Here is a 21,060-nt window from a genome sequence, read left to right on the forward strand (position 1 = left end):
GAGGCAGAAGTTGCAGTGAGCCAAGACCGCGCCACTGCACTCCAGCCTGGGCGACAGAGGGAGACTCTACCTCAAAAAAAGAAAAAAAAAAAGAAAAGTATAATCTAATTATAGGAAGAAAGACTCTGACATCTTTATGTCCATTCTACAGATGAGGACACTGGAAGCCAATGGTTACACAGTTGGCCAGGGCAGCACCAGTACTTGAGCCACGTCTGAGTCCAGAGTGGTGGTGATTAGCTACTTTGTTACCTGGCCCTGCAGCAGAGTAAAAGAACCAGTTCCTGCCTTCATGACATTATGGGCAAATGTGCCTTAAATAGATAAAGGCCTGTGTTCATTTAGAGTCACTATGAAAAAGAACCCAGCTGTGTGTGGTGGCTCATGCTTGTAATCCTAGCACTTTGGGAGGCCGAGGTGGGAGGACTGCCTGAGCCCATGAGTTCCAGATCAGCCTGGACATCATAGAAAACCCCATCTCTAGAAAAATAAAACAATTAGCTGAGCATGGTGGCACATGCCTGTGGTCCCAGCTACTTGGGAGGCTGAGGCAGAAGGATTGCTTCAGCCTGGGAGGTCGAGGCTACAGTGAGTTGTGATCATGCCACTGCACTCCAGCTGGGGCAACAGAACGAGATCCTATCTCAAAAAAACAGAAAGAAAAGAAAAGAAAGGAAAAGAAAAAGAAAAAGAACCACAGGACCCTGAAAGAGACTCTAAGAGGCAAACCCATGTTAGCCTTGGGGAAGGAATCTAGGACTTTCTCCTGGAGGTGACATTTAGACTGGTATCTAAAGGATGAGTAGGAATAAGATTTCATGTAAACACAAGACTTGATGGCTTTAAGAATTAAAAAAAAAAAAAAAAGCTGGAAAACCACCAGCCTCCCAATTGCCTGCCTGTGGAGGGGGCGGGGCAGGTGTAGGTGCTGGTCCCCCAGGCCTGTCTCAGACAGAGCCTCAAGTAATTGTATTAAAAATAAGTTTATTGATATCTTGTCACCACTGGGAGAAAGGAGGGGGTTGAGCTCTGGAAGTCAGAGACAGCAATGGTAGGCAGAGAACCCAACCTGTACCTCTCCCATCAGAACTCGGCGCCTCCTCTCCCTGGGGTATACACGGCTATATCCTCTTTGTCATCCGTATTTTGATTTGTCTTACAACTCCCACCCGCTCCAAAGTCTGGGTTGGGGAGGTGGTGAGTCCCCCACGGGTCAATTCTCTTCAAGTCAAGAACAGGAACTGTTAGGGAAGGGGAGATGTGCAGACCCGAGAGGTTCCCTCCCCACCCCACATAGGGCAATAATAAATAACATGAAATTGATGGCTTAGAAGTCAGGGTTAAGGGAGGCAGCCAGGCAGACAGCACTGTACCAGAGAAAGGGGTTGGGGGGGCCCATTACTGAGGCCCCCCCCCAGAGAATCAGGCACTAACTAGCACAGGGAGTGGGTGCTCACATCCCTGGAGCAGGGAGCTAGGGTGCAGCTGGGATGGGCAGAGAGCATCGCCCCCCTCGACTGCGCCAAGCTGGGGAGAGGGGTTGCAGGCAGGATCATAGATAGTAGATTTCACGGAGATTTCCATCGGCCGCGCCTTTTCCGTGTAGGGAAACCTTTTCTCCGCTTGTGTGGGGGGGAGTCGTGCGGAGGGAGCGGGGCTGGGGGGGGCCGGGGTGCCCCCTCCTCGCTCCTTGGGGCAATGATCACTCCCCTGGCTGCCACCACTGCCCCGTCCACCACAGCAGCCACCACGGACACGGGCTCTGGGGTGATCTCCACCTTGGGGGCTGGTGGGGGCAGGACAGGCCTGGGAGGTGGCGGTGGGGGTGGGGGTGGGGGCAGAGGTGGAGGCAGGGAGTCAACTGGGGTTCCTGGCAGAAGGGGCAGCAGAGCGCTGAGGGCCTCGCTCAGTTTGGCCAGTCCCTGTCGAAGGGTGCCGGCCAGCTCCCGGATGGCGTTGGCAGTCTCCTGCTGGGCCCGCAGGAAGTCCAGGGAGGGGTCTGAGGCCGAGAGCATGGGTGGAGGCCGAGGAGGGGGTGGGGGGCTAGGGGGTGAGGGTGCCACTTGGGCCAGTGGCGGTGGGGGTGGCAGTGGAGGGGCTGGGGGTGGTGGAGACAAGGCCAGGCGAGGCAGCTGGACCGGCTGCAGGGCCGAAGGGGGTGGTGACTCACGCTCCTTGGGCCGTGGGCAGCCCCCTTCCTGGGGAGTGCAGGAGGGCCGGGCCCATGGCTCCGGGCTGCTGGAGCCCCCCTTGCTGTGGGCTGATGTATCTGTAGAGAGAGAAATACAGGTAAGGGGTGAGCGACCCTCGATGCTGCCTTGATTTCCCCTTTCCCACTCCTTCCCTCACCTCCCCCCTACCCGAACCCAGAACTATCCTTCTCACCCCCACCCCCCAGCCCCAAGACAGTCTTGGTCTGTCACCCAGGCTGTAGTGCAGTGGTGCAATCTTGGCTCACTGCACCTTCCACCTCCTGGGTTCAAGCGATTATCCTGCCTCAGCCTCCCGAGTAGCTGGGATTTCAGGTGACCGCCACCACACCCGGCTACTTTTTGTATTTTTAATAAGAGACAGGGTTTCACCATGTTGGCCAGGCTGGTCTCGGACTCCTGACCTCAGGCGATCCGCCCGCCTTGGCCTCCCAAAGTGCTGGGATTACAGGTGTGAGCCACCGCGCCTGGCCCCAGAATGATCCTTTTAAAACCTAAGTCAGATCATGCCTTGGAAGAGAAGCTCCATGGCAGGCCAGTCTTTGTACCCAGAGGAGAAAAAGTCCTGCCAGCTTTAGTGGAAACAGGTCCTGGAAGTCCCTTGCTAGGCCAGGCAGCTCCCATCTCACTCACAGTAAGAGCCAACAGTTTTTTTATTTTTTTAATTTTTTTTGAGGCAAAGTCTCACTTTGTAGCCTAGGCTGGAGTGCAGTGGCGCGATCTCGGCTCACTGCAACCTCTGTCTTCCGGCTTCAAACGATTATCCTGCCTCAGCCTCCTGAGTAGCTGGGATTACAGGCAGGCGCCACCCCGCCTGGCTAAATTTTTGTATTTTTAGTAGAGATGGGTTTTTGCCATGTTGGCCAGGTTGGTCTCAAACTCCTGACCTCAAGCAATCCACCCACCTCGGCCTCCCAAAGTTCTGGGATTACAGGTGTGAGCCACTGCGCCCGGACAAGGGCCAACATTTGACGAGGTTCTGAACTATATGGATACTGCACCACACTGCTGGATCCTGAGGAAGTGAGAGAGAGGTCTGGGAGAGAGCTGGGGTGTCTGGGCACTGGTGGACACTTCCCTGAGACTCTCTCCAACCAGGACAGCAGGATTTTCCAGTTCAGCCCCCAGCCTGGTAGGTCTGTACTCACCTGGGGTCTCATTCATGCTCATGGGCTTGAACAGTTTGCATACAGGGGCTCCCAGCTTCCTGGGCTCAGCCTGAACCTCTCGCCTGGGCTCCAGACTCCTGTCTCCAGCTGTGTACTCTCAATTGTCAAAAAACGCCCCCAACTCACTTGCTCGGAGCTGGGCTTCTGATCCTCCCCCAACCTGCTCCTTCCTCAGCCACCCCCATCTCAGCTGATGCAGCTCCATCCTCCCAGCTGCTCAGGTTAAACACCTTCACTGTTTTGTTTACTAAGACACCATCCGCATACAGCAGCTATCGTCTCTGCCTTCAAATTAAATACATACAACTTCTTTCTCCCTGGTCCCCCACCCTGGTCCAACCACCAGCATCTCCCACCAGGACCACTGCAGTCATCGCCTCCCTGAGGGCTCTCTGCTTCCACCCCTGTCCCTGACAGTATCTTTTTCCACCAGCAGCCTGAGGGGTCCAACCAAAATACAAGTCAGGCTACGGGAAACAAGCTAGTCACAAAGAACCACAGATCACAGGGGCCATTTATATGAAATGTCCAAAATAGGCAAATTTGGCCGCGTGTGGTGGCTCATGCCTGTAATCCCAGCACTTTGGGAGGCCGAGGCGGGTGGATCACCTGAGGTCAGGACTTCAAGACCAGCCTGGTCAACATGGTGAAACCCCATCTCTACTAAACATACAAAAAATTAGCCGGGCATGGTGGCATATGCCTGTAATCCCAGCTACTGGGGAGGCTGAGGCAGGAGAATCGCTTGAACCCGGGAGGCGGAGGTTGCAGTGAGCCATGATCGTGCCATTGCACTCCAGCCTGGGCAACAGAGCGAGACTCTGTCTCAAAAATAAAAATAGGCCGGGTGTGGTGGCTCACGCCTGTAATCCCAGCACTTTGGGATCTGAGGTGGGCAAATCACCTGATGTTGGGAGTTTGAGACCAGCCTGACCAACATGGAGAAATCCTGTCTCTACGAAAAATACAAAGTTAGCTGGGCATGGTGGTGCATGCCTGTAATCCCAGCTACTCAGGAGGCTGAGGCAGGAGAATCGCTTGAACCCGGGAGGCAGAAGTTGCGGTGAGCTGAGATTGCATCATTGCACTCCAGCCTGGGCAACAAGAGCGAAACTCCGTCTCAAAAAAAAAAAAAAAGGCAAATCTATAGAAACAGAAAGTAGATGAGTGGCTGCCGGGGGCTGGGGGAAGACGGGGAAGATGGGAGATTGGGGATGGCTAAGAGGTGCAGGGTTTCTTTCTGGAGTGATGAAAATGTTCTAAAATTGATCGTGGTGATAGTTGCATAATTCTGAATATACTAAAAGCCATTGAATTGTACGCTGTATTTTATTTTACTTTTTTTTTTTTTTGAGATGGGAGTCTCACTCTGTCGCCCAGGCTGGAGTGCAGTGGCGCGATCTCGGCTCACTGCAAGCTCCGCCTCCTGGGTTCACGCCATTCTCCTGCCTCAGCCTCCTGAGTAGCTGGGACTACAGGCGCCTGCCACCACGCCCGGCTAATTTTTTGTATTTTTAGTAGAGACGGGGTTTCACTGTGTTAGCCAGGATGGTCTCGATCTCCTGACCTCGTGATCTGCCCACCTCAGCCTCCCAAAGTGCTGGGATTACAGGCATGAGCCACTGCGCCTAATCCTGTACACTTTATTTTTAATTTTTATTTATTTTTTATTTTTTGAGACGGAGTCTCGCTCTGTCGCCCAGGCTGGAGTGCAGTGGTGTGATCTCGGCTCACTGCAAGCTCTGTCTCCTGGGTTCACACCATTCTCCTGCCTCAGCCTCCCGAGCAGCTGGGACTACAGGTGCCCTCCACCACGCCCGGCTAATTTTTTTGTATTTTTAGTAGAGACGGGGTTTCACCGTGTTAGCCAGGATGGTCTCAATCTCCTGACCTTGTGATCCACCTGCCTTGGCCTCCCAAAGTGCTGGGATTATAGGCGTGAGCCACCGTGCCTGGCCTTAATTTTCATTTTTTTTTGAGACACAGTCTCGCTCTGTCGTTCAGGCTGGAGTGCAAAGGTGAGATCTCGGCTCACTGCATCCTTAATCTCCCCAGCTTAAGCGATCCTCCCATCTCAGCCTCCTGAGCTTCTGGGACCACAGAGGTGCGACCCCACACCAGGCTAATTTTATTTTTTCGTAGAGATGAGGTCTCACTATGTTCCTCAGGCTGGTCTCAAACTCCTGGTCTCAAGCAAATTGTACACTTTGAGGTGATTGTATAGTGTGGAAATTATATCGCCATATATATATATATTTTTTTCTTTTTTCTTTTTTTTTTTTTGAGATGGAGTCTCATTCAGCTGCCCAGGCTGGAGTGCAGTGGTGCGATCTCGGCTCACTGCAACCTCTGCCTCCAGGGTTCAAGAAATTCTCCACCCTCAGCCTCCTGAGTAGCTGGGACTATAGGTGCATACCACCATGCCCAGCTAATTTTTGTATTTTTAGTAGAGACGGGGTTTCACCATGTTGGCCAGATGGTCTCGATCTCTTGACCTCGTGATCCACCCACCTCAGCCTCCCAAAGTGCTGGGATTACAGGTGTAAGCACCGCGCCCGGCCTTATATTGCAATATAATTGTTTAAAAAAACACAAGTCAGATATTGTTTCTATGCTCAAACCGTCCTGTGGCTCCCATCTCACTCAGGGTAAAAGCAAAGTCCTTGAGGCCTCTAGGGCCCTGCACGATCTGCCCCCATTGCCTTCCTGACCTCAGCTCCCATCCCTCCCTCTTGGGTTACCTGGCTGTAGCCACGCTGGCCTCCTTGCTGATCCTCAAACACATCAGGCCTACTTCTTTTCTTTTTTTTGAGACGGACTCTCATTCTGTCGCCCAGGCTGGAGTGCAGCGGTGCAGTCTCGGCTCACTACAACCTCTGCCTCCTGGGCTCAAACGATTCTCTCACCTCAGCCTCCTGAGTAGCTATAGCTGGGACTACAGGTGTGCACCACCACGCTTGGCTAATTTTTATTTTGTTTTTGTAGAGACAGGGTTTTGCCATGTTGCTCAGGCTGGCCCCATCTCCTTCTTTTTTTCTCCCCTAACCCTACCTGATTCCTCTCCCAGCACTTATCTCCACCTGGCACGGTATGGCTCTGTGTCTGCTGTCTTGTCTCCTCCTCCTGATGTCAGCTCCATCAGGCAGGGCTTTGTATTGCTCCCTTCTGTTTACCCGGCGCCTAGAACAATGTCCAGCACAACATTTTTTCTTTAATGAGAAAAGAACTGGGGCTTCCAGAGACTCAGCGCTGATTGGGTCCCAGGCCCCAGAGTGCCCAGCACCCACAGGAGAAAGTCCAGCCTCTTCCCACGGCTATGGGGCCTCAGCGCTTGCCCCCAACTCCGCCTGTCTTCCCACATGTCGTTCCCTGGGCCAGGCTCACACTGCCTCTTGCATCAGCTTGGATGTTTTTTCGGATGTTTCTTCCTCGGGGAAGCTGGCCTCCTGCTCCTTGGCCAAATCAGATCACCCTGCTCTTCTCTCAAAAACAGCCAGCCAAAGAAAGAGAGAAGATAGAGAAAAAAAAAATAACAAAAACAAAAAACCAACCATCCAGGCCGGGTGCGGTGGCTCAGCCGGTAATCCCAGCACTTTGAGAGGCCCAGGCAGGCGGATCACCTGAGGTCAGGAGTTTGAGACCAGCCTGGCCAACATGGTGAAATCCTGTCTCTACTCAAAATACAAAAATTAGCCGGGTGTGGTGGTGCACGCCTGTGATCCCAGCTACTTGGGAGGCTGAGGCACAAGAATCGCTTGAACCCTGGAGGCCGAGGTTGCAGTGAGCCAAGATCACACCACTGTACTCCAGCTTGGGTGACAGCAAGAACCTGTCTCAAAAACAAACAAGCAAGCAAACAAATCAGCCACCTCCTACCCTGACTGCTGGGAGTCCAGCCTCCCTGGGCCAGCCACCAGCAGGAGGTAGGGAGGCTGGGAGACAGATGAGTAGAGCGGACAGTGACAGGACACCTGCTCCCGCCAGGCCCTGAGCTAAGCTCCCCTCTTAAGTGATTTCACCTAGTCTTCCCAGCCATTCTGTGGGGTAGGTGCTACCATGATCATCGCCCCATTTTGTAGATGAGGTGATTTGAGGCTCAGAGAGAGGTGTCATAGAGTGATATGCAGAAAAGGGATTTGAACCCAGGTTGACTCCAGAGTCCATTCTTTTGTTTTATAGAGATGGGAGCCTCGCTATATTGCCCAGGCTGGTCTCAAACTCCTGGCCTCAAATGATCCTCCCGCCTTGGCCTTCTAAAGTGCTGGGATTACCGGTGTGAGCCACTGCTCCTCGCCAGAGTCCATGGCCTTTTTTTTTTTTTGAGATAGAGTCTCACTCCATCACCCAGGCTGGAGTGCAATGGCGTAATCTCAGTTTCCTGCAATTTCTACCTCCCAGTGCAAGCAATTCTCCTGCCTCAGCCTCCCGAGGAGCTGGAATTATAGGCATATGCCACCATGCCTGGCTAATTTTTGTATTTTTAGTAGAGACAAGGTTTCACCACATTGGCCAGGCTGGTCTCAAACTCCTGGCCTCAAGGGATCCGTGTACCTCGGCCTCCCAGAGTGCTGGGATTACAGGTGTGAGCCACCACACCAGGCCAGAGTCCATGCTCCTAACCATTCCTTGGGCAAGGGCTGTGGGCCTGGGGTGTGGGTGACAAATCTTCCTTATAAGGAACGTGGGAATTGCAGAAATGTGACTTTTCCAGTCTACTGAGTAAAAAGGAACAGAAAGTAGCCCAGCCTTCATGCCCACAAGGCTCACAGGAGTCACAGCAGTGCCCCTGCAAGAGTTTGTTTTTGGTTGTTTTGAGGAAGGGTCTCACTGTGTTGCCCAGGTTGGAGTGTAGTGGTGCGATCATGGCTCACTGCAACCTCCGCCTCCCAGGTTCAAGGGATCCTCATGCCTCAACCTCATGTGTAGCTGGAACCAAGGCGCCGGCCACCATGCCTGGCTAATTTTTGGATTATTTTGTAGAGATGGGGTCTCACTTTGTTGCCCAGGCTGGTCGTGCCCTCCTGGGATCAAGCAATACTCCCACCTCAGCCTCCCAAAGTGCTGGGATTACAGGCATGCCTCTGTGCCTGGCTTCCACTGTTTAAAAGTTAAAATCATATTTATTTGCAAACTTTGGATCTCAGTTTCCCTACTTGTTTTCTTTTTTTTTAAGACGGAGTCTCGCTCTGTCACCCAGGCTGGAGTGCAGTGGCACAATCTCGACTCACTGCAACCTCCACCTCCCAGGTTCAAGTGATTCTCCAGCCTCAGCCTCCTGAGTACCTGGGACTACAGGCGTGTGCCACCACGTCCAGCTAATTTTTGTATTTTTTAGTAGAGACGGGGTTTCGCCATGTTGGCCAGACTGGTCTTGAACTCCTAACCTCAGGTGATCCGCCCGCCTTGGCCTCCCAAAGTGCTGGGATTACAGGCATGAGCCACCGCAGCTGGCCCTCAGTTTCCCTACTTGTAAATGAGTGTGTGAGCTGGTACTACACAGAGTGCTGGGATTTCAGGCGTGAGCCACCATGCCAGGCCTGTGTATGGTTCTTTTTTTTTTTTTTTTTTTGAGACTGAGTTTCGCTCTTGTTGCCCAGGCTGAAGTGCAATGGCACGATCATGGCTCACTGCAACCTCTGCCTCCCGGGTTCAAGCGATTCTCCTGCCTCAGCCTTCCTGAGTAGCTGGGATTACAGGCATGTGCCACCACGCCTGGCTAATTTTGTATTTTTAGTAGAGACGGGGTTTCTCCATGTTGGTCAGGCTGGTCTCGAACTCCCGACCTCAGGTAAGCCACCTGCCTCAGCCTCCCAAAGAACTAGTATTACAGGCGTGAGCCACCGTGCCTGGCCAGGCCTGTGTAAGATTCTAATCGAGGATGCTCTACGCGTGTTCCTGCCTCAGAGCTTTTGCACGTGCTGTTTCCTCTAGTCTAGCAGGAGTGCCCTTCTCCCAGATGTCTGTCAGGCTTACTCTATTCCCATCTCTACTTGAATTTCACCTCCTCAGAGAAGCCCTCCCCGATTACCCTGTCTGTATAGCCCCCTTCCATGACTCACCATCCTCTGAATATGACTTATTTATCCTCTTAGTTCTCACCACCTCCTGGTATACAGTCTGTTTTGGGACTTCTTTGTGGTCTGTTTCCTCCAACTACATAGAATGTCAGCTCCAGGTCGGGTGTGGTGGCTCACGCCTGTAATCCCAGCACTTTGGGTGGCCAAGGCGGGCAGATCACCTGAGGTCGGGAGTTCGAGACCAGCCTGACCAACATGGAGAAACCCCGTCTCTACTAAAAATACAAAATTAGCCAGGCATGGTGGCGCATGCCTGTAATCTCGGCTACTCGGGAGGATGAGGCAGGAGAATTGCTTGAACCTGGGAGGCGGAGGTTGCGGTGAGCCGAGATTGCGCCATTTCACTCTAGCCTGGGCAATAAGAGCAAAACTCAGTCTCAAACAAACAAACAAACAAACAAGCAAACAAAAAAAGAATGTCGGTTCCATAAGGGAAGGGGATTTTGTCTTTTTCTCTACATTATTCCCTGCACCTACCACAGCGTCTACCTTGGATGAGGTTCTCAATATATATTTGCTAAACGAGTGAATGAAGTGGTAACAAGTTTCTGAAAAAATAAGTTGGCCATCTCTGCTCTGGTCCTATGGGGCCATCTCACAGATGGAAACACTGAGGTTTGATTCAAGGTTTGAGAACAAGGGTCCCATGTGATTGTGTCACCTTCCTGCTTAGGAGATTTTCATGCCTCCTGAATGCCCTCAAGAGCAAGTCCAGGCCGGGCGTGGTGGCTCAGGCTTGTAATCCTAGCACTTTGGGAGGCCGAGGTGGGTGGATCACCTGAGGTCGGGAGTTCGAGACCAGCCTGGTCAACATGGTGAAATCCCGTCTCTACTAAAAATACAAAAATTACCTGGGCATGGTGGCAGGCACCTGTAATCCCAGCTACTCAGGAGGCTGAGGCAGGAGAATCACTTGAACCTGGGGAGGTGGAGGTTGCAGCAAGCCAAGATTTCGCCACTGCACTCCAGCCTGGGCAACAGAGCAAGACTCCGTCTCAAAACAAAAAACAAAACAAAACAAAAAAAATAGTAAGTCCAAATTCCTGACCTTGACTTCCAAGCCACGTGTAATCTAATTCTGGCACACTCATTAACTCCTGGTCAATATTAACTCTTGTTATTGCTGGGCAATCTTGCTCAGTGGTTAAGTGCCATGGACTGGGGGTTGGACGCACACTTATGCTTGAGTCCTGACTCTGTCACTTACTTGCTGTGTGACCTTGGGTGGGTGAATGAACCTCTCTGAATCACATAATCTTGAACTGTCTTGTTTGATCATGCCCATGTTCCTCCCCTTCTCCAAACTCTTCAGTGGCTTCTCATAGCAGTCAGGATAAAATCCAAACTCCTCACCTTGGCCTAAAGGCCCAGTATGGTCTGGCCTTTGCTGACCTCTCTGAACTCATCTCAAAATGTTACTTTTCTTCAACCTTTCCACTCTACACTCTTTTCCCCGCAACTTCTTTTAGTTTCCCAAACTGGCCAAGCTTTCTTGCCTCCAAGCCATTGTACATGCTGTTCCCTCTACCAAAAATACTTTCCCAGTTCTTCATTCTTACTCTTTGCATCTCAGCTCTGATGTCCCCTCCTCCAGGAAGCCCTCCTGGACCCCCCCCCCCCACCGAAATCAGAAACCCTCTCTGGGCTCCCACAGTCCCTGGGATCCCCTACCCCAGCCCTGCTCCCTCAAGTCATCACCGTCTTCCCCACCCCCCTACTAGACTGGCTCAGTCATCCATGTGTCCCCAACCTCATCGAGCATGGGGCAGGTGCTCAGGGAACGGCTGTAGAAGAAATAATCCAGAATCAAGGCTAAGCAGGAAGTTTCTGTAGTCAGCTCTCCACACCTCTATCCAAGGCATGACCTTGGGAAAATTACCAAACATGTCTGAGTCTTTTATTTATGAAATAGTGAAATAGTATGCATCTCACCGCATTGATGATTCTATCAAGAACTAACAATGAGAGTTGAGGAGGTGCTGAACTAAGCAACTTACCCATATTAGCTCATATAATCTTCACAGCAACGCTTTGAGGTGCAGACTATTTTTATCTCCATTTTACAGATGCAGCAACTGAAGTACAGTAACTTACTCAGATGACACAGTTCAGTGGCAAAGTTGTGATCAGAGCCCAGGCAGCCTGCCTCCAGAGTCACTACTCGACACTGCATTTAATGAAATCCTGCCTGTGCTGATGACCCCAGGTGTGGACCTGAGTCAGGCCTCCTAGGTCTGGTTCCATTCCTGGCTCTTGACAGTTACTAGCTATCGGAACTGAGGCAAGTCATTTCATTCTTCTGAGCTTCAGTTTCCCTAGCTATAAAATGGGGCGAAGGACAGCATCCATCTCACAGGGCTGCAGCAAGGCTTTGATGAGACATGTAAAAGGCTTGCAACAGCGCAGGCACACAGCCTACTCTGAAGACACTCACCTGCACGTCGGTCCTCCCGGCGGTCTTCCGACAACACGTAGCGCTGGGGGCAGGCGCCTGGGGGCGGCGGCTGTGAAGAGGGGGCCGCAGGGGGCTCCTCCGCCCCAGCACCTGCCCCCGGCGCCGCCACACCTGGCCCCAGGATGGCAAAAATGGTCTCCTCTTCCGCGGAGAAGGCGTCCTCCGCGGCGGGCCCGGCGCCCTGCGTGGAGTGCGGCACGCGAGCGAGCTTCTCCTTGGTGCGGCGCTTGAAGTCGTTCCAGCGCTTCTGCACCTCCTGGCCCGTGCGCTTCCAGCTGGTGATACCGTTAATCTTGGCGGCGATGCCGTCCCACACGCGCCGCCGCTCTGCCACGCTCACCCGACGGCTCTGCGCGCCGTAGAGCTGCGGGTAGTGGGCGCGCACCTCGCGGATCAGGATCTGGTTCTCTTCGAATGAGAAGCGCGGCTTGCGCAACCGGGTGGTTTCCTCCGCTTCGCCCGCCGCCGTCGAGGCCATGGCGCCCCCCGACGCCGCCGTCCTGCCGTCTGGCGCATGGGGGGCGCCGGCGCTGCGGGCAAAGGGCGCACGGGGCTGGCTGGGGTTCGGGGTCCCCCCGCCGCCGCCTCGCCCAGACCGCCGGGCCGAGAGCTCCTTAGTCCCCGGGGGCAGGAGTGGAGGCGGGGGGCGACGGGCACCCGGGTAAGTCGGAAGCGCCTAAGAATAGCTGACACCGGCTGAGCGCTCGGCTCGGACTTCGCGCGGCGCGAAGTGCCACGCTGAAGAGTTGATAGAAATTGGGGGAGGGTCTGGAGGGATGGAAGGAAAGGAGGAAAAGTGCGAGGAGAGGAGGTGTCTGCAGGAGTTAGAGAATGGGGGCACGGGAGGATAGGAAATGGAGGGAGGATGGGGGTGCCTCGGGGGGGTCTTAGATGCATGAAGATAAGGAGATGCGGAAGGGGGGATGCAGCAAGAAGGGGGGAATCTGGAGCAGAGGAGGCGCTCTAGGGGCTCTAGGGGGCAACGGGGCGTCTGTAAGACCGATATGAGAAGGGCCCTTAGAGGGATGTCCAGGAATAATGGTGAGGTGGGAGCTCCTGTATCACTGGAAGAGCTGGAACGATCAAATATTAGGGATCAGGGTCTGCGAGGATTGTGGGGGCTCTGGGGATTGCCAGAAATTAAGGGGAGCTCTGGAAATAACGGGGGTCCCGTATGACAAGGAGACAGCGGAGGCTACGGGGGACGGCAGGGAGAGCGAAGGTCGCGGAGGGTGGGGACCGAGTCGGGCCACGGGTCACTCACCGGCGCCGCCGCAGCCGCCGGTGGGTCAGGGCTCGGGCTTCTGCGGCCTGTTCCCACCCCCCGCCTCCCTCCCTCCCCTCTTTCGGCCCCGCCTCCGGCCGCCCCGCATGCCAAGGCGCAGGCGCGCCCAGGGCCAGTCGGCCCCAATGCCCTTACCGCCAGGGTTTCATTCCCACCTACCCCAGCACAGCGCAGGCGCAGAACTGCGCTCCGCCGAGCCCCACCAGCAGGCCGCAACTGCGCAGCCGCAACGTTAGCGCCGCGCGGGTACCCCAGCCTCCTGGGGCCACAACGGCGCACGCGCAAAAAACTCCGTCGCGCGCATGCGCGTGCCTCGGGTTGTACCCGGTACCGGGTCTCGGCGCAGGCGTTGCGAGCTTGGATGGGAGAGATACTGGTAGCGCGCCAGTACCCAGACTTTCCGACAGTCTTCCAGCCCACCCTGCCCTCTAACCAAAGGGGAGGGAGACAGCGCTGAAGGGAAGCGCTTTGTGTCCTTGACAACTGTGTGGGTGGGGTGGAGGCGTGAGGAAACCGCTTTGCCTCCTGGCTTGCCCGCCGCTGCGCTGGGCCGCTCCGGAGCTTCCCACCTCGCACCCCTAGAGGCTGGGCGTCCTGGGGATGTCCCGCCCCGGGCGGATGCAGTAACCATAGCGACCCACAAGCCTTCCAATCACGCCTTGGGGGCCCCTCTGTGCGCACCTTTACCTCGAGGAGCGGGGAAAATAAGAGGGAAGAGCTTCCTGGCTGGTAGGAAGGGAGATCCTGACGCCGGCACGACTTTAAGCAAGTGCATGGAGACAGGAATGAAGCCAGAACGCAGGTGGGGTGAGCCGCATGGCAGGATGATGGAGCTCAGTCCGGCTGAGAAATGTGTTCGTTAGCATCCTGCAGGAGTCCTCAAGGTCATTCGACAATTGGTGCTTCATTCATCGACTCAATAAATATACATGAGCACTTACACAGTTCCTGGTACAATGAACATAAAAGCTAAAATCCGTAGCCTGGGCCGGGCGCGGTGGAGCTCACGCCTGTAATCCCAGCACTTGGGAAGCCAAGGCGGGCGGATTACCTGAGGTCAGGGGTTCGAGACAAGCCTGGCCAACACAGTGAAACCCCATCTCTACTGAAAATACAAAAACTAGCTGGGCATGGTGGTGCATGCCTGTAATCCCAGCTACTCGGGAGGCTGAGGCACGAGAATCGCTTAAACCCGGGAGGCAGAGGTTGCAGTGAGCTGAGATTGCATCACTGCACTCCACCTGGACGACAGAGTGAGACTCCGTCTCAAAAACAAAACAAAACAAAAAAAAAAAAAAAAAAAAAAACATGCCTGTAGTCCCAGCTACTTGGGAGGCTGAGGCGGGAGGATCGCTTGAGCCCAGGAGTTGCAGGCTGCAGTGAGCTATGATCAGGCCACTGCTCTCCAGCTTGGGCAACAGAGTGAGACCCTGTCTCAAAAGAAGACAGAGAGAGAAAAAAGGCCCCTCTGCCTGCTGTGTGGAGGGTGGGTGGGAGGGAACAAGACTACTGGGTAGAGTCAAAAAAAGTCATGAGCAGGGGTAAGAAAAGGATTAGGAAAGCGAGGGGAGACTAAGACAGGGACAGTGTCAAGGGGGGACACGGAGAGACATTTGAGAGAATATATGGAAAGCATGGTGAGTGTCGCGCTAGCGAGGGAAAGGAAGATGTCCAGGTGAAACCCAAGTCTCTGGCCCAGGTTCCCACTTGGGGTTGTGGGGTCAGGTAAGATATGGTGAATGTAAGGCTGGGTGCAGTGGCTCACGCCTGTAATCCCAACACTTTGGGAGGCTGAGACAGGTGGATCATCTGAGGTCAGGAGTTCGGGACCAGCCTGGCCAACATGGTGAAACCCTGTCTCTGCTAAAAATACAAAAAAAAAAAAAAAAAAAAAAAAAGCTGGGTGTGGTGGCATGTGCCTGTAATCCTAGCTACTCGGGAGGCTGCGGCAGGAGAATCTCTTGAGCCTAGGAGGCACAGATTGCAGGGAACCGAGATCTCACCACTGCACTCCAGCCTGGGCGACAGAGTGAGACTCTGTCTCAAAAAAATTAAAAAAAAGGCCGGGCGCAGTGGCTCATTCCTGTAATCCCAGCACTTTGGGAGGCCGAGGCAGGTGGATCACGAGGTCAGGAGATTGAGACCATCCTGGCTAACATGGTGAAACCCCGTCTCTACTAAAAATACAAAAAATTAGCCGGGAGTGGTGGCAGGCGCCTGAAGTCCCAGCTACTCGGGAGGCTGAGGCAGGAGAATGGCATGAACCCGGGAGGCTGAGCTTGCAGTGAGCTGAGACCGCGCCACTGCATTCCAGCCTGGGGGACAGCGTGAGACTCTGCCTCAAAAAAAATTAAGTTAAAAAAATAAGAACAACAACAACAACAAAACAAACAAAAAAAGATACATGAGTGTAAAGTGACCAACAGGTTGAACTGTTTCCCCCCAAAAGAGAAGCTGAAGTCCTGATCCCCCAGTGCTTCAGAACGTGACCTTATTTGGAAATAGGGTCCTTGGAGAGGGAATTCGTTAAGATGAGGCCATACCAGTGTAGGGTGGACCCGTCATTCCTCATTCCCGGTGTCTTTATAAGAAGAGGAGACACACAGGGAAGACAATTCTATGGTGACAGAAGCGGAGACGGGGGTGACGCAGCCACAAGCCCAGGAAGGCCCTGTGCTATCAGAAGCTGGAAGAAGCCAGGAAAGATCACCTGCTGGAGCCTTGTCCAGAGTGAGGCCACGCCCATGCCTTGATTTCGGATTTTCAGCCTGGTGAATCTGGGAGACAATACGTTTCTCTCTCTCTCTCTTTTTTTTTTTTTTGAGATGGAGTCTTGCTCTGTTGCCCAGGCTGGAGTACAGTGGCACGATCTCGGCTCGCTGCAGCCTCTGCCTCCCGGATTCCAGTGATTCTCCTGCCTCAGTCTCCCGGGTAACTGGGATTACAGTCGCATGCCACCATGCCCAGCTAATATTTGTATTTTTAGTAGAGATGGGGTTTCACAGTGTTGGCCAGGCTGGTCTTGAACTCCTTGCCTCAGGTGATCCGCCTGTCTCGGCCTCCCAAAGTGCTAGGATTACAGGTGTGAGCCACCGTGCCTAGCCACGTTTCTCGTTTTAAACCACCCAGTTTGTGGTACCTTGTCATGGCAGCCACAGGAAACAAATGCACTGGGGACCCCGGGGAGGCATTCGGGGAGCTGCATTCAGGGAGCTGCTGCCTCCATGGCAGTCCAGGCAGGGAGTTGAGTCTAAACCTGGCTTGGGGTTCACAAGGCGGTGGGAGGTGGAGAGCCACAGGCAGTGGGGTATGGAGCTCCACAGATGTGGGTAGCTGGAAGCTGGATGCAGGAAGTCAGAGGGCAAGACTCCTGGGGTGAGGGTGGGTCAGGGAAGGCTTTCTAGGGCCACATTTTCTTTCTTATCTTGCCTCTTTTCTTTTCTTTTCTTGATGGAGTTTTGCTCTTGTCGCCCAGGCTGGAGAGCAATGGTGCGATCTCGGCTCACAGCAACCTCTGCCTCCCTGGTTCAAGCGATTCTCCTGTCTCACCCTCCTGAGTACCTGGGACTACAGGGGCACGCCACCACACCTGGCTAAGTTTTGTTTTTTTTTTTTTAGTAGAGATGGGATTTCACCCGTGTTGGCCAGGCTGGTCTCAAACACCTGACCTCACATGATCCACCTGCCTTGTCCTCCCAAAGTGCTAGGATTATAGGTATGAGCCACTGCGCCTGGCAAAGGGCCACATTTTCAAAACTGTGAGTTGTGAGTCCTTTTTTTTTTTTTTTTTTTTTGAGACAGAGACTTGCTCTATGACCCAGACTGGAGTACAGTGGTACAATCATGCAATCATGACTCAAACTTCCAGGCTCACCCTCCCACCTCAGCCTCTAGAGTAGCTGGAACTACAGGCACACACCACCATGCCCGGCTAAGTTTTAAAATTTTTTGTAGAGACAAGATCCCACTGTGTTGCCTAGGCTGGTCCCAAATTCCTGGGCTTGAGCAATCCTCTGTGAGGCCTCAGCCTCCAAGAGTGTTGGGATTACAGGCGTGAGCCACTGAGTCCAGCCAAAACTGTGAATCTTGACGCATTAGTGAGTCCAGGAAAATACTTAGGAAGTTGCAAGGAGAGATATTTAGGAGGAAGAATGGACAGGACTTGGAACCTGATGGGCTGTGAGGGGTGAGGGAAAAAGCCTAGATCTCTGGCCCTGGAGACAGGGTACATTACATGGTAGGGCCGGCCAAGATGAGGACTTGAGGGGTAGCAGATGTGGGGGTAAGATGCTGAAGTGGTTTGGGATGTGGTGGGTATGAAAGGCCTGGGGAGGTTTGGGGAATGAGGAAGAGCATCCAGGAACCCATCAGGTATGTGGAAGAGGGCTGGAGGCAGAGGCGGAGTGGAAGCTAAATTTTTGTTTTGTTTTGTGTTGTTTTAATGCTAAAAGAAATGGATGCAACAAGCATATTAAGTGCTGCCCTAGGGCTGGGCCTGGTTGCTCATGCCTGTAATCCCAGCACTTTGGGAGGCTGAGGTAGGAGGATTGCTTGAGGCCAGGAGTTCAGGCTGCAGCGAGCTATTATCTTGCCACTGCACTCCAGCCTGGACGACAGAGCGAGACTCTGTCTTTTCTTTTCTTTTTCTTTTCTCTCTTTTTTTTTTTAATTTAAAAGATAGAGACGAGGTCCTGCTACATCACCCAGGCTGGTTTTGAACTCCTGGGCTCAAGTGATCCTACTGCCTCAGCCTCCCAAAATGCTGGGATTACAGGTGTGAGCCACTGCACTGGCTGATACCCTGTCTTAAAAAAAAAGAAGTGGCCAGGTATGGTGGCTTATGCCTGTAATCCCAGCACTTTGGGAGGCTGAGGCGGGTGGATGATGAGGTCAGGAGTTCGAGACCAGCCTGGCCAATATGATGAACCCCCGTCTCTACTAAAAATACACAATTAGCCGGGTGTGGTGGTGCACGCCTATAATCCCAGCTACTTGGGAGGTGGAGGCAGGAGAATCGCTTGAACCAGAGCGGAGGTTGCAGTGAGCTGAGATGGTGCCACTGCACTCTAGCCGGGCAACAAGAGCGAAACTCCGTCTCAAAGAAAAAAAAAGTGTTGGCCGTAGGCACCTGGGATACAGCAGTGAATAAAATACTGAACTCCACTCTCAGAGCTTCCTTTCTAGCTGGGGATGGTGGATGGACAGGAAGTAGCTCACTTCAATCAGGGATAACACGGAGGAACAGAGCCAGTAGGGGGTATGTATGAACTGATCTGTTGCAAGGAATTGGCTTACAGGATTGTAGGGCTGGCTAAGCAACTTCAAAATCCATACACAGGGCACCATCGGAAAGTGCAGGCTGGAGCTTTGGGCGTGAACTGAAGCCACTGTCTACAGGCAGAATTTCCTCAGGGAAGCTTCGGCTCTGCTCTGAAAACCTTTTGACTGATTGCAGCAGGCCCACTTAGATTATTATTATTATTTATAGAGACGGAGTCTTGCTCTGTCGCCCAGGTTGGAGTTCAGTGGCACGATTTCGGCTCACTGCCAACCTCCGCTGCCCCAGTTCAAGCAATTCTCCTGCCTCAGCCTCCCGAGTAGCTGGGACTACAGGCGCCCACCACCACGCCCAGCTAATTTTTTTGTATTTTTAGTAGAGACGGGGTTTCACCATGTTGGTCAGGCTGGTCTCGAACTCCTGACCTCAGATGATCCGCCTGCCTCGGCCTCCCAAAGTGTTGGGATTACAGGCGTGAGCCACTGCACTGGCCTATTATTATTATTATTACTCGAGACAGAGTCTCACTCTGTCACCCAGGCTGGAGTGCAGTGGTGCGATCTCGGCTCACTGCAACCTCCACCTCCCGGGTTCAGGTGAATCTCCTGCCTCAGCCTTCCGAGTAGCTGGGACTATAGGTGCATGCTACCATGCCTGGCTGATTTTTGTATTTTTAGTAGAGACAGGGTTTCACTATGTTGGCCAGTCTGGTCTTGAACTCCTGACTTCAGGGGATCCACCTGCCTTGGCCTCCGAAAGTGCTGGGATTACAGGTATGAGCCACCGCCCCCTCAGATTATCTAGGATAAATTTCCTTCCTTAAGGTAAACTAATTATAGTCTTTAATCACATCTATGAGATATCTTCACAGCAGCAGCTGGATTCATATTTGACTGAATGACTGGGGACAGCGGTCTAGACAAGCTGACATGTGAAACTAACCATTGCAACCAGAGACATAATAAACAACTCAGCCATGTGGCATGTTAGATGGTGGTAAGTGCTAAGGAGGTAAGAAAAGTAGAGATGGGTTGGAGGGATCAGGAATATGTGGGTGGGAAGGCCTCGGGGAGGTGGCGGCCTTTGAGCAAAGGCTTGCAGGAAGTGGCAGAGTAGGCCATGTGAGTATCTGGTCCAAGAGCTGTCCAAGGAGCCGGAAGGGTGAGTGCAAAGGCCCCGAGGCCAGAATGTTCCAGAAGTGTTCGGGGAACAGCTTAGAGGCCAAAGTGGCTGGAGAAGACTGAGCAAACGGGAGAGGGTGGGAAAAGAGCCAGACTTGGGTGAGAGGCAGATTGTGTGGGACCTTGTGGGCTGAGATGAGGATTTTGGCTTTTAGTCAGAGTGAGACAGTGACCACAGGAGGGCTCTGAGCAGAGGAGGGAGATGAGCTGGCTTGTGTTTTAATGGGATCACTTTTGTTGGGTTTTGAAAATATACTCTTGGCTGGGCACAGTGGCTCACACCTGTAATCCCAACACTTTGGGAGGCCGAGGCAGGTGGATCACTTGAGGTCAGGAGTTTGAGACCAGCCTGGTCAACATGGCAAAACCCCATCTCTACTAAAAATACAAAAATTAGCCAGGCGTGATAGCGGTCACCCGGAATCCCAGCTACTCGGGAGCCTGAGGCAGGAGACTTGCTTGAACCTGGGAGATGGAGGTTGCAGTGGGCCGAGATCATGCTACTGCATTCCAGCCTGGGAGACTGAGCGAGACTCCATCTCAAAAAAAAAAAAAAGAGAAAGAAAATAAAATATACTTTTTTTTTTTTTGAGACAGTCTCCCTCTGTTGCTCAGGATGGAGTGCAGTGGCGCCTTCTTGGCTCACTGCAACCTGCGCCTCCCAGGCTCAAAGATTCTTGTGCCTCAGCCTCCCGGGTAGCTGGGATTACAGGTGTGCACCATTATGCCTGGCTAATTTTTGATTTTTAGCAGAGACGGGGTTTCGATATGTTGACCAGGCCGGTCTTGAACTCCTGGCCTCAAGTGATCCACCTGCCTCGGCCTCCCAAAGTGCTGGGATTATAGGAATGAGATACTGTGCCCAGCCTGAAAATATACCCTTAGGGGTTGAGAGTAGAAGCAGGAAGATCATTGAGGAGGTGACTGCAGTACTCTGGGTGAGAGGTGGTGGGGCATTGGAAGGTAGTGTGCTGGAGAAGAGATGGTCAGATTTGGGATGGATGTTGAAGCTAGAGCCAAGAGGATTTCCTAATGAATGTGAGATTTCTGTTTTGGACTGGATAAGGAGAAGGGAAGGAAAGAAGGGAAGGAAGGAAGGAATGTGGGGAGGGAGAAAGGAGAAAGGAAGGAGGGCAGAGGAAGAAGGCAAAAACGACAGGTGGAGAGACACGTTAAGAGAGAATCTGGATCGGGCACAGTGGCTCATGCGTGTAATCCCAGCACTTTGTGAGGCCTAGGAGGGAAGATTGTTTGAGGCCAGGAGTTCGAGGCTGCTGTGAGCTATGACCACTCCACTGCATTCCAGCCTGGGTGACAGAGCAAGACTTTTTGCGGGAGGGCAGAGAGAAGGAGAAACTGAATGATAAACCTAAAAGTGATCTCTCAACATTCTTAGTACAAATTA

At 53.1% G+C, this 21,060-nt stretch overlaps 1 protein-coding gene across 2 annotated transcripts; it reads right to left on the minus strand.

The window, feature by feature from the left end:
- Nucleotides 1–967: 967 nt before the first annotated feature.
- MYPOP (Myb related transcription factor, partner of profilin) lies at nt 968–13,219 on the minus strand. 2 transcript variants are annotated; one of them, XM_063801932.1, is made up of 3 exons: nt 11,891–13,219; nt 3,116–3,225; nt 968–2,269 (listed from the first exon to the last, which is right to left on the minus strand). In XM_063801932.1, exons 1-3 carry the CDS (start codon nt 12,387–12,389, stop codon nt 1,907–1,909), a joined length of 972 nt encoding a protein of 323 aa, XP_063658002.1. In that variant the 5' UTR covers nt 12,390–13,219; the 3' UTR covers nt 968–1,906. The 2 variants fall into 2 exon arrangements, with proteins under 2 accessions (XP_063658002.1, XP_016791736.3); XM_016936247.4 differs by lacking the exon at nt 3,116–3,225 and having other exon boundaries at nt 11,891–12,518.
- Between the last annotated feature and the right edge of the window lie 7,841 nt (nt 13,220–21,060).

This window comes from Pan troglodytes, chromosome 20 (assembly GCF_028858775.2).
Source record: "Pan troglodytes isolate AG18354 chromosome 20, NHGRI_mPanTro3-v2.0_pri, whole genome shotgun sequence".
Lineage (NCBI taxonomy): Eukaryota > Metazoa > Chordata > Mammalia > Primates > Hominidae > Pan > Pan troglodytes.

Coding starts and splice junctions, on each gene's coding strand:
- MYPOP (XM_016936247.4), bottom strand. CDS start 12,389: ATGGCCTCGACGGCGGCGGGCGAAGCGGAGGAAACCACCCGGTTGCGC. Junction 2,270..11,890: donor CCGGGAGGACCGACGTGCAG/GTGAGTGTCTTC, acceptor CTCTCTCTACAG/ATACATCAGCCCACAGCAAG.